The following is an 11,782-nucleotide window of genomic DNA, read 5'->3' on the forward strand; positions in this document are numbered from 1 at the left end:
CATGCGACAAAGTTCCTCACCAGACTTCTGTACTCCTCTTCCTGATCATCCCAGATACACCCCATGATGGCCGTGTCATCTGCAAACTTCTGAATATGGCATAATTCAGAGTTGTAGCAGAAGTCAGAGGTGTACAGGGTGAAGAGAAGAGGGGACAGCACAGTTCCCTGTGGTGCTCCTGTGCTGCTGACCACAGTGTCAGACGTGATCATTTACTGGAGCCGACTTCAAAAAGTGTATTTCTGAGTATGAGCATGTCGTACTTATATGTTACAGCAATTATATATGAGAGTAATGTTTGGTAAAGTGAGTACAAGAGACACCACCTTTAGCAAAAGGTAAGCCGAGCAGGTAATGAAGCAACAATTGTGAATTCACCATCTAATGGTGCACACTCTTCTGTGTGTTCAAATTGCATTCAGGATTTTCTCTGTGCATTTATCAAATCAGAATGAGTGATGGACATTAAAAGTGAAGTAAGTGAGGGAAAGGAGAAAACGTGTGACCATAGTCAGTCTAATAGTTGCTTCAACAGGACTTTTGGACCTGGAATCCACAAGTGGGGATAGGTTAACTGCATCAAAACATCTCAGTTTAGTCTTCATGATTAATTTGACACATTACATCCTTTAAACATAATCTCTGGCTCTCTTCCACAGCACGTCTTCCTTCTCTCACCCCAACCGGTCGCAGCATATGGCCCCTCCCTGAGCCTGGTTCTGCCTGATGTTTCTTCCTGTTTCAGTTTCCTTCCCACTGTCGCTAAAGTGCTTGCTCAGAGGTGGTCTCATGATTGTTGGGTTTTTCTCTGTATGTATTATTACAATACACAGCCCCTTGAGGTGACTGTTGTGAGTTGGTGCTGTATAAATAAAATTGAATTGAATTGAATTAAACTTTCACCTGAGGCCACAAGTGAGTGAAGGATAATAAAACCAATAAAGATTCTGAATTATCATTGCCGTAATTGCACGTGTTTTCTTTATCAAACACCTGGAAAAATATGTGAACTACTGATATTTTTAAAAATGCATTTAAAAGTTGTTCAAACTTTACCCTGGAGGTTTTCTTTTGTTTTTTTTAAAGAATGTGCTCACAGTATCTTAATTTTTACATTTAGCTGCATTCACACTGTTACTTCTGTTTATTATGAACATTTCTGACTTTTCAATAAATATTATTTACCTTTTATAACATAATGAATTAACAGCAAGGCAAAGAAGGCAAGAAGAAATTGTTAACAACCATCAATAAACAGCTGCTATAAGAGAGCTGACTTCACATTCTGATTCATGAACCTTTTTCTGAAAGAAAATCAGGAAGGAAAAACTGGGAAAGTGTGACTAATTATTAGTGCCACATTAAGAAAAAAATGTTGTCCCTTTTGAAATTTTAAAGTTAAACATGAAATGGTGTTTTCAGAGAAAAGAGGGGAGGCTATTTTGAGGAAAGAAAGTAAAAATATGGAGATTACAGTTGTCCTTTCAACCCTAACAAATGCCACGGCTTGAATAACCTCTACAAAAAGACTTGTGTCCATCTTATTGTGTCTTGTGATACATACATCCCCTTTATTTGTTGTTGGCCAGAGGGGCCGATGGCGCGATATGGCAGCCTCGCTTCTGTCAGTCTGCCCCAGGGCAGCTGTGCCTACAACTGTAGCTGCCTCCACCAGTGTGTGAATGTGAGAGTGAATGAATAGTGGCATTGTAAAGCGCTTTGGGTGCCTTGAAAAGCGCTATATAAATCCAATCCATTATTATTATTATTATTATTTATTGCACTAGGGTGTAACCATCAATATTAATGCAACTGTCCATTGTCAGCGACATCAACGCTCTCGTTCAGAACTGAGGAGAAAAAGTCAAAAATATCCACTTTTTGTTTTCTTCCACTGTAGGTCCAGATTTTCTGTTCCAACACATTTACAATGAAGCTGAATTCACTTAACATTACAGGAAGTCTGGTTCAGCGCTCTAATTAAAAAGTCCTATTCTGATTCTATGAATATTATGGCAACACAGAGTTTAGATGGAGCCTAAGGATGGGTGAGGGGATTCACCCAGTACTAACTACCCTGTTACCTACCCTGCCCCTATGGTAAAAATGAGCAGAGAAAAAGTCAAAAATAATAAAACCAACTTGTAGGTCCACTATGGTTGGGTGGTGGTGGCTCCTCTGGCACTACCTGTTGGCACTACCATTTCTAACTACGGACCTCAGGGACTGAATCTTCAGATGATGTCTTCTGCTCATCGCAAGAACTAGATGAAAAAGCACAGCAAATGCCCATTTGCCTCCCCATCTCTCTTTCCTATCTTGACGGTCACCGATGTCACCTGATATCCAGCCACACTCTATCATCACCTCCATCTTCGACCTTTCACTTCTAACTAAGGCAAAGGTTGCTTCATTGATATTACGTCATTACGTTTTACTCTTTTCCATGTTATACTTAACATAATTCGTCAAGTCAGTAACTATCAGTCACATATGAATTAGGATTATGTATTATCATTACAACACTTAATACCATTTCTCTTATTCAAAATCATGTATAATGACAGTTTGGCGACAAAGTTCTTATATTTTCACATTCCTGCAGACACACACAAATCTACCAAGGTCACAGCTGGATCCTGTCCACACACAAGATTAAGACATTAGAACAGTGATTTTCGCATTTTACATATTGGCCAAACTTACATTTTGATTATATATTTGATTAAGAATAAAGATGATTTACTATTAACAAATATGGTCGAGGTCGTTTTTAGCATCTGGTATCATTTCAAACATGAAAGTCTGGATGTTGTTTTAGACTCTTAGATGCAGGGAGAGGAAAGCTACAGGGCTTCAGCCACTCTCTGTCCCACCTCTCCCGATGACCTATCTGAAAGTGATACTTAGGTATTTCAGTGATGGAGTGCCTTCAAACAGTGATGTTGATAGCTTTGGTATGACGCTTGACCTTTGATTCTAGTCTAGTGTTTTGATTTTCTGTGGCTCATCTGCATGCATTTGCAAACATGCAAACAAAGCAAAGTTTTTTTTTACATGTACTGAGCGATGTCTGTTTACTGTGAATGTGTCTTTTCTCACAATCTGATGTCTATCAGTTTCCTCTCCATGTCTAGTTCTCATTCCTGGTTTGTGAATTGTTCAACAAATGAAAACCTGCTCTTTGTAAAGTGAACATCCAAGTCTAGAAATAATAAGAAATTAAAGGGAAACCAGTGGAGGATCTCAGTCATCTGTCAGGATTATATAATAAATAAAATAAAGTGTCTAATGTAGAGAGGAGCAAGTGTATTTAAACTTTATAGACAGTTAAAAGAGCTTTTGAATAATTTCCTACAGTTGCTTAGTGCAGCTTCTTTAGCTGTGGGGAAGTGTGATCCATTTTATGTGCTTGACAGCTAGAATCTAATTTTTGGAGAATGCAATTTTTGTTTTCTAACTTCTCCTCTCTACACCAGATAGTGCCAGATAAGTATTCCCAAGAAAACTTAACAAGAAATGCATCTTGGGACTTCCTGTTTACTTTTATTTGTGGTTGTGAAACGGGAATGTTGAGTTTAATTGTTGAATTGTTGTTAAATATGCACATAACTCATTGAAACATATTGGTATAATTGCAGTGCAGTAGTAAAACGTCAGTATTTTAACAAGATGATGTATTTCTGAAATGGATGATACAAAGGACCTGTATGTGCAGCGCAGAGCAGCCATTTTCTGACGAGGTCATCTGTGTGTTCCGGTATTGCAAGTAAACTGAGATTGCTGTGGAATATAAGTGTTTATAGAAAATGTATGTAACACTTCCACATTTTTTAAAGGAGCCTTGTGTGATTTAGCTCTTTGTAATTTGTTCTGCACAGAGAGAGGCCACTGCCGTATTTTTGTGTTTGTATTTTATTTCATTTCCCTTATTCCTCGCACTGGCGCATCTTTTTATTTATCGTTTATCCTGTTACTTTGCCACGTTACCTCTCATACTGTTGATGTTCAGTACAAGTCCATATGGCTGCCGTTTCACAAAAGTGAAGGTCAAAGGACATTTTTGTTTATTCAGTTGCCATTGGCAATAAAAACTGCACATTAAGAACCCCAGTAATTGTGTCCTGTGTGGCTAAGCATTTCCCAGGCTACATTTAAAGGACCTTGTAATAAGAATAAAAAAGAATCTAAATCTAAAGTCCCCGCCAAGCTTGTTTTTACAGTTTTTGCAAACAGCTGTGTTGTTCAAAACTTTTTCCACACCAAATGAGATTTAAATCTTGATAAGGAAAAACGTTCAGAGACAGCCATCCTCTCGAGCCTATCTCTATCAACTTGTGGTTGGTAGCTTCACTGAAGTGTGAGAAACCCAGCAAAAGTCACAAGCAAACCAGTGCAGTAGTTCTCAGATTGGTATTTGTGTTCAGAGCTGTGTCCAGGATCTTCACTTGTTCTAGTGCTTAATTATCATTCTAACATGAAGCATTAATTCTTGTTGGGTTTTTTAGTTCCCATTTATGGGTTTGTAATTGTTGAGCTTTGGATGCCCATTACTTTACTGCACCAGCCCTATTTTGGAGTCTTTGAGTATGTTATAGCTCCCTCATGGTTTCCCTCAGTGTTCTCTCTGTCTCATCTTCCGGCTTCCCCTCTGATGTGGTTCATTCATGTTTCATTCCTTGTTTCATTTATCTAAGCTGTTATTTTCTTGTTTATTTTCTGATAACTACTTTCCTCTTGTGCTTTGTTCAGAGTTTTACTGGAGGTCTGTGCCCGTTCCTTAATCACCGTTTGTGTGTACACCGTCCATTGTTTTATCCTGTTGGTTCTGTGTATCTTTTCTGGTTTGCTCTCTATATTTTGCTGAAGTGTTTGACTTGTTTTATTTTGTTTTTGGACCTTGGACTCATCCTTCAGCTTAATAAAAAGCTTTTTTTTCCTGCATTGGAGTTCCTTATTCTGTAACCTACAGCACACAGAAATTACTTGTTTGGCTCAATATTTGAAACCTTAAACAAGCATAAATTGTAAACTTGTTGCACTACATTATGGAAGACCATCAAACCACCAAAAAGTAAATACATTTAGGAAGAATAATTATCTTTTTTTTCTTTTTTGACAAAGTTGATTTTTAAAAAAAGAAACTTGCACGTGCACTAAAGCGAATAAAAATGCAACCCTAAGTGACATAAAACAATGTCTCTTTAGGTTTTGTATCACGGAAAAAAAAACTTTTAAAGAACCGGATAATCTTCAGAGACTGAACAGTTTTATTAGTACAATGAAACTAAATCAAAAGCACGTGCCCAAACCAAGAAGGCAAGAGGGGGAAAAAAAACCAATGACGTAAAAAAAAGACTTCCTGTGATGTGATTGATAAGTTTAAACCTCAGCTCTATGTCTCATTCACCGTCTGAGACATCAGTGGCACCACAGAGCTGAGGTAATGGCACATTTACTAAAATATCACTGAACTCATGTCAGCTGGTGAATTTATTCATTATGAAAAGTTATAAACTTGATGCATTTTATTTGTTATTTTCCTATGACAAGTGTAGTTTACGAAAAGATAAATTCTAATCAATTGTAATATAGATGAAATGGTACAAATTTCATAATACTGAAGAAGTAGATACATTGTAATGCAAAATTCAAAGAGGCTTTAAACATATATGTTTTATTCATATCCACAGAACGATACCTGTGTTCAAAAAGACATGAAGTGCTGGCAGCTCCTGTTTGGGCTTTGGTGCTGCGGCATCCTTGCAGTGACCAGCGGGATCGAAGGTATTGCTCATTTGTATGGAGATGTTTTTCACTTAGCTATGGGAAGTCATTAGTAAGGCAGCTTATGGTTTATCTCATCTTGTGGCTGTATCATATCATCCTTTTCTTCCTACTATGATTAACTGCATAGCTTTTAATGTCATACATTCCAGTTGTCAGTAACAGTAGGAGGTTCAGAGGTTATGTTTAAATGTCAAATAGTCACACATGTTAGCTATCATCATATCACATGTTGTTGGTTTTGAGCTTTGATTAATATTTTGATTATTAAATATGGAAAGTAGCTTGATGTTTATCAAGTAAAATTGATTTTTATTTCTATTACTGTGGAGAAATGATGTACTTTTTTACTCTGCTACATATTTGACAGCTGGATATGCTGGTTATTTACCAATCAAGGTTTTAAATAAAAAAATAAATAGAGTGCCTTCTTAAGGATTGAACCTTTTAAGGGAGTGTGCACATGGGATGACTGAGCTGCTAGCAAGAGATTTACCCTCTAAACTGGTGATTATCAAAATTCAATCAATCAAAATTTATTTATATAGCACATTTTAAAGACCGAAGTACACCAAAGTGCTTTCCAGTAAAATCATGATACAGATAAAAAATCACAATATAAAATATAAATTACAGATATAAATAAAATAAATAAAATATAAAATAATTACATAATCTAAATGCAAAGCCAGATGTAAATTACCCTAATTAGCCCTGAATGCCAGGTTAAACAAATAAGTTTTTAGACGTGATTTAAAAGACTGAATGGAATCTGATGCGCGAATATGAAGAGGAAGAGTATTCCATAAGCTGGGTGCAGCAACGGCAAAGGCACGGTCTCCTCTGGTCTTCAGCCGAGACCTAGGTTGCACTAAGAGCAGTTGGCCCAATGATCTTAGTGCTCTCTGAGGGCTATACAGACAGAGGAGATCAGCTAGGTAGTCAGGTGCCATATTGTTTAGGATTTTATAAGTAAACAATAAAATTTTAAAATCAATTCGGTATTTAATAGGAAGCCAATGTAAGTTGGCCAGAACAGGGGTGATAGAATCATACTTTCTATTGCCGGTCAAGAGACGTGCTGCAGCATTTTGGACCAGATGCAATCGCTGAAGAAGAGAAGATTGGAGGCCCAAGTAGAGAGAATTACAATAATCCAGTCTTGAAGTGATGAAATCATGAATGAGTTTCTCCAGATCTTTGCGTGGTATATAAGGTTTAGCCTTAGAAATTAGGCGTAGTTGGTGAAAGCTGGTTTTTACCACAGTAGAAACCTGTTTATCTAGTTTGAAGGAACTATCCATGAAAACTCCAAGATTCCTAACAGCATCAGTGAGGTGGTTAGCAACAGGCCCGAGTGTGCCGGTCAGTTGTCCCAGAGGCATATTTCTATCAAAAACAATCATTTCTGTCTTCTTTTCATTTAAAGTAAGAAAGTTACGTGATAACCAGTCTTTGACATCCCTCAGACAATCAAACAGAGGATGTAGTGAAGATGAAACATCCCCAGTCAGGTGGAGGTAGATTTGAATATCATCAGCATAGCAGTGAAAAGAGACATTATGTTTTTCAAAAATGGAGCCCAAGGGCAGCATGTACAGAGAAAACAACACAGGACCCAATACCGAGCCCTGGGGCACACCACAGCGAAAAAGGGCAGAAGAAGAGGAATATTTTCCCATCATGACAGAGAACGACCTCTCAGAGAAATATGATTTAAACCATGATAGAACATTTCCAACCTTGCCAAAAGGATATCATGGTCAACCATGTCAAAGGCTGAAGTCAAATCCAATAGAATTAAGACCACAGAGTGCCCAGAGTCAGATGATTACAAGGTTAATTGTATAAGGCACAAAAACATAGGAGTATCCAGTGTGTGTTACCTTATCATACACAAGTATAGCATTGAAGTAATCAATACCAGAAACTGTGAAATAATAATTGAATATTTCTTTTCTTCTACTTTTTCTTTTTCTAGCTGATGTACCGTCATGGATGTGTGTGACTGACTATATACACAACATTACTTGTGTCTTCAACAACATCACTGCTATTCCATTGGGAAAGAACAAAACGAACTACAGCCTATATTTCAAGGAGAACTCCGAACACAAGTAAGTTTTTCTTAAATAAATACATAAAATACTTGATTCTTCTTACAGAATTGAAAGTGTGTGTTTCTGCTTCTAAATTCACAAACATGTCCATGTTCTGTTTTTGCTCCAAAAGCCCTTCTTGTCCACTTGTGGTGATGAATCACAGTTACTACTGTGAATGTCAACTCAACAATAAGCTTTGGGCGGATTATAATTCCTATGAAATTGACATTTGTGATGAATCTCAATGCATCAATTTAGAAAATGAATTTAATTTAGCAAATCACAGTAAGTATGAATTACATTTGTAGTTGTTGATTTTGTCTTAATATGTTAATGTGCTTCATTTTTAATGATAGTCTGAAAAAAATATTATGCACCCCCTTGATGCTTAGAGGAACATTTTGATATACCTAAATATGATTTGATTGATATTTCTAATCAGTTCAGCTGAAACCTCCGCCTGAGCTTGTGGTCCAAGAAACAACAGAGACTCTCAACATTACATTTAAAAGTCGATATGATAACCATTTATACCTTGGTGGTTACCTCATGTATGAAATATTACTTCAAACACCTGAAAGCAGTGAGAACAAAGTAAGATGAACTGTTATGTGCAGTATATTTACTAAGAATGTGTTTTATTCTAAAAGAATCAAACAATAATTGTTTCTTTAAACATTTCCACAGACTTTTACGGTTCCACCCCAAAAGAAGTTTGAATCTATTAATCGGAAATTGCACCTGAAAAATAGTGAATATTGCATTAAAGCAAGATATAGACCTCAAACATATAGTGAAACTTGGAGTGAATGGAGTCAACCAACATGCTGGGAAAACAAAGCAGAAGAAGGTAAAGGACACATTTTTCATAAGTAAAAAAAGGCCTCTGTTATCTGGAGCTTTCTAAAAATATGCTAACAGTAAAATTCAACTACATTTGCTTTAGCAATTTTATGACAATGATAAAGGAATGGATTTTTAGGTTTATTTAATGCTATTCATAATCACAAACATAGGTGGGACGCTGCTCGTGTGAAGCAGCCTTTTGTTGTCTTGTGAGGTGTTTTCTCTGAACAATGTTTATCAAAAACAAGTGCTGCTCTCTTCCCTTTCTCTCAGCGCTTTTGTAAAATAGCACAGATACTTGATAGATAATGGACTTGCTGCCATCTTTGTAGTGTGAGTCAATAATTCTGTGTAATTTCAGAACCAGAAACTTTATTATTATTATTGGCCAAATATCTGTTCCCACTGTGTCTGGTTTTGGGAGCTCTGCTGTTTGTATTCTACAGTCCAGCTGCAAGGTAATTCATCTAAGCTTTGGAATGATTGCATGTCTGATGAGGATAATGTGCCTCTTATTCATATTTTGTGTCTGTGTGGCAGGATGAAGATAAAAACTCTGTCCCACACGCCATCCCCGGCTCCTTTCTTTCAGCCTCTGTATCAGCAACATAAAGGTGATCTCCAGGTAAGGAGATAACATGAGTGATTTCTGAAGAAGCTTAATTTTAACTTCTGTTAAAATCAATTAAGTGCAGGAATCCTAACATAAGGGTCACAATGGAAGCACAGTGCAAAATGACACGTTAGAAATGAGATGTAAGAAGACCACATAATTAATGATAGATGTGTATAAGCTTTATACACATCTATCACATAGTAATGATAACTTCACAGTGAATTGGTCAAGGTCCATGGGTAGGCAGATAATCTGCTGTGGTTACCCCTAACAGGAACATCTCTGGCATCCTTATTTATTTGATGTGTCAGTCAAAGACAGCGTTCATAGTGTTTGTGACACTTTAGTAACATTCTGATGCTGCAAAAAATGTGAATACCAGCATATTGTCAAACTAGAAATGCAAACATGCTGAGTTTAGTGTAAGGATGTGTTCTGTCTATCATGTTGACCATCTGGTAACTGGTGATAAAAGAAAGCATTCAGCAAAATAGGATTTTGACAGTTCATCAGTCTTACTGAAATAAACCCAGTTGCTGGAAAGCAAACCCTCAATCGTGTGACGCAGAGCTCCAGATCTTTCAAAGGATAAATAAACTCTAACTACAAGTGACTTTAGATAAAAAGTCGGCGCATCATTAAAACATTCGTCCTGTGCTACCATATTCATACCAAGTTTTATGGCAAATCACACAATTTTTGCTAACACGATTCAGTTAAAAACAGTTCATGGAAGCACAATACTCAACTCTGCACTAGAAATATGAGTTGAAGAGTTCAAGGTAATCCCCTCAGAAGCAGAATGAGACCTTTCAGTCAGAGCAGGAGTGGATGGCCAAATGATAACAAACAGTGCTAAAGCCTCACAAACAAGCATGAGAAGTCTGTTTCTGTTCATGTAGCGGTTCTACAAATGTCCCTCCTTGAGTTAGTTGTTAGACTTTATGATACTGTGTATCTGGCTGCTGTGAGAAAAAGCTTTCCCCGGTCAATAGGACCAGAAATGAACCACTCAAATATGGTTGCAATGACAGATGGTAAAAACTGCAAGTAAAAAAATAAACACCCTAAGTCAAATTTGTAACGGCAGCATGTTACCATGACAAACCATTAAACATCTATACTGCATTGGTGCTTCATATTCTGAGAGTGCAGGTAGTACACAAGTGTGCTTTTTTCTACTGCGTCACACCTGATGCATCTTCATTTTGTTTAATTTGCAGGAATGGCTTTCTCCGAAAGGTAAAAATGTACTAATGCACAAAGCCGATGAGGGCATGATAAGTGATAGAGTGGCTGTTGTGCCAAAACCCAACACGAAGGACCCAGAAGAGACCCAGACCTTCCTAAACCCTCCAGTGATTCAGCTGGCATTCCCTCAGTGCCAGACCTCCTACGTTGGCCTGCCTGGGATGGATATGGCTCCTGCTCCTATAGCTATGGTCTGTCCAGCTAACACCTCTTATACTCAGCTCCCCTGCTCCGTCTGGGAGAGGGGCAGGGAGGCAGAGATTGCCTCCTCTCCACCTGAAGATGTCCTGGATATCAGCTGTGTTGACTCTGGCTGCAGCTTTGAGGATGTGACACAAAGCCCAGAGTGCAGTTTACCAAGCAGTCCTGTTGTTGAGACTCTAGCACCATGTTACTGTAGTGATTACTGCATTCTTAACAAAACAGCTGAAGGTGTTGTTCCTGTTTTACTGTCTAAAGAGAGCAATGTAAAAGTTTCATCTGATTCCCAGCATGAGCGCGAGAGTTAAAGCAGGAAATGGTTCTGTCAGTTTGTTTGGAGCCAGAAAAATTCATAAGAGTGGTGGCACTGACAGCCACGGCTGTAGACCACATGGCAGGAGAGATTCCATGAAGTGGCTTGAAGCTGGCCAGTTCACTTGTTGCAAGTTGCTGTGTGTTCTTGATAGCAGCGGGTTTGTGCTTGAACTTCATACAACATTTACATCTGTTCAAATGTATGTGATTATCATTTTTTATGACAAAAACATAAAAAACACCATATAACACATAGAGTAGGCTTCTGCTTTGGCTGATTTGCATATGTTAACACTTGACGCATTCTGACTGCAGAATGTTAAGACGTGAATGTTTGTGAATTCCACTAGAGCTTTGGATGATATGATTTTCTGTAGCTGTATGGGGAAAGTGTTTTGTTCTGTTTTTTTTTTTTAATTTAATCTACCTTATTTGCAATATGTTTATACTTTGCATTTAGCTTTTACTAAGAAATCAACAATAAAAGAGATAAAGATCCATATCTATGCTTAAATCAGTAACTTTGTTCTTGTTTTACTGACTTATGAGAGATGTGTTTGGATCTTTCCTGGATCATTATCCATCTCCAAGTTGTTGTGCAGGTGATGCAAATATTCAGTGGAAACGATTGTTTTGAAATTTTCCTAAGGGAACAATAAAGTGT

General features: G+C 37.5%; 1 protein-coding gene across 1 annotated transcript; it reads left to right on the forward strand.

Annotated features, from left to right (window-relative positions):
- The first annotated feature begins 5,717 nt into the window (after positions 1 to 5,717).
- LOC146659885 (interleukin-21 receptor-like) lies at positions 5,718 to 11,111 on the forward strand. The gene is made up of 8 exons (XM_085421951.1): positions 5,718 to 5,787; positions 7,769 to 7,904; positions 8,020 to 8,174; positions 8,332 to 8,483; positions 8,577 to 8,739; positions 9,097 to 9,193; positions 9,276 to 9,360; positions 10,575 to 11,111. Exons 1-8 carry the CDS (start codon positions 5,718 to 5,720, stop codon positions 11,109 to 11,111), a joined length of 1,395 nt encoding a protein of 464 aa, XP_085278077.1.
- The last annotated feature ends 671 nt before the right edge of the window (positions 11,112 to 11,782 follow it).

This window comes from Rhamphochromis longiceps, linkage group LG11 (genome assembly GCF_057381845.1).
Source record: "Rhamphochromis longiceps isolate RC_006_pf linkage group LG11, R_longiceps_female_GT1.1, whole genome shotgun sequence".
NCBI lineage: Eukaryota > Metazoa > Chordata > Actinopteri > Cichliformes > Cichlidae > Rhamphochromis > Rhamphochromis longiceps.

Coding starts and splice junctions, on each gene's coding strand:
- LOC146659885 (XM_085421951.1), top strand. CDS start 5,718: ATGAAGTGCTGGCAGCTCCTGTTTGGGCTTTGGTGCTGCGGCATCCTT. Junction 5,788..7,768: donor AGTGACCAGCGGGATCGAAG/GTATTGCTCATT, acceptor TTCTTTTTCTAG/CTGATGTACCGTCATGGATG. Junction 8,175..8,331: donor ATTTAATTTAGCAAATCACA/GTAAGTATGAAT, acceptor ATTTCTAATCAG/TTCAGCTGAAACCTCCGCCT.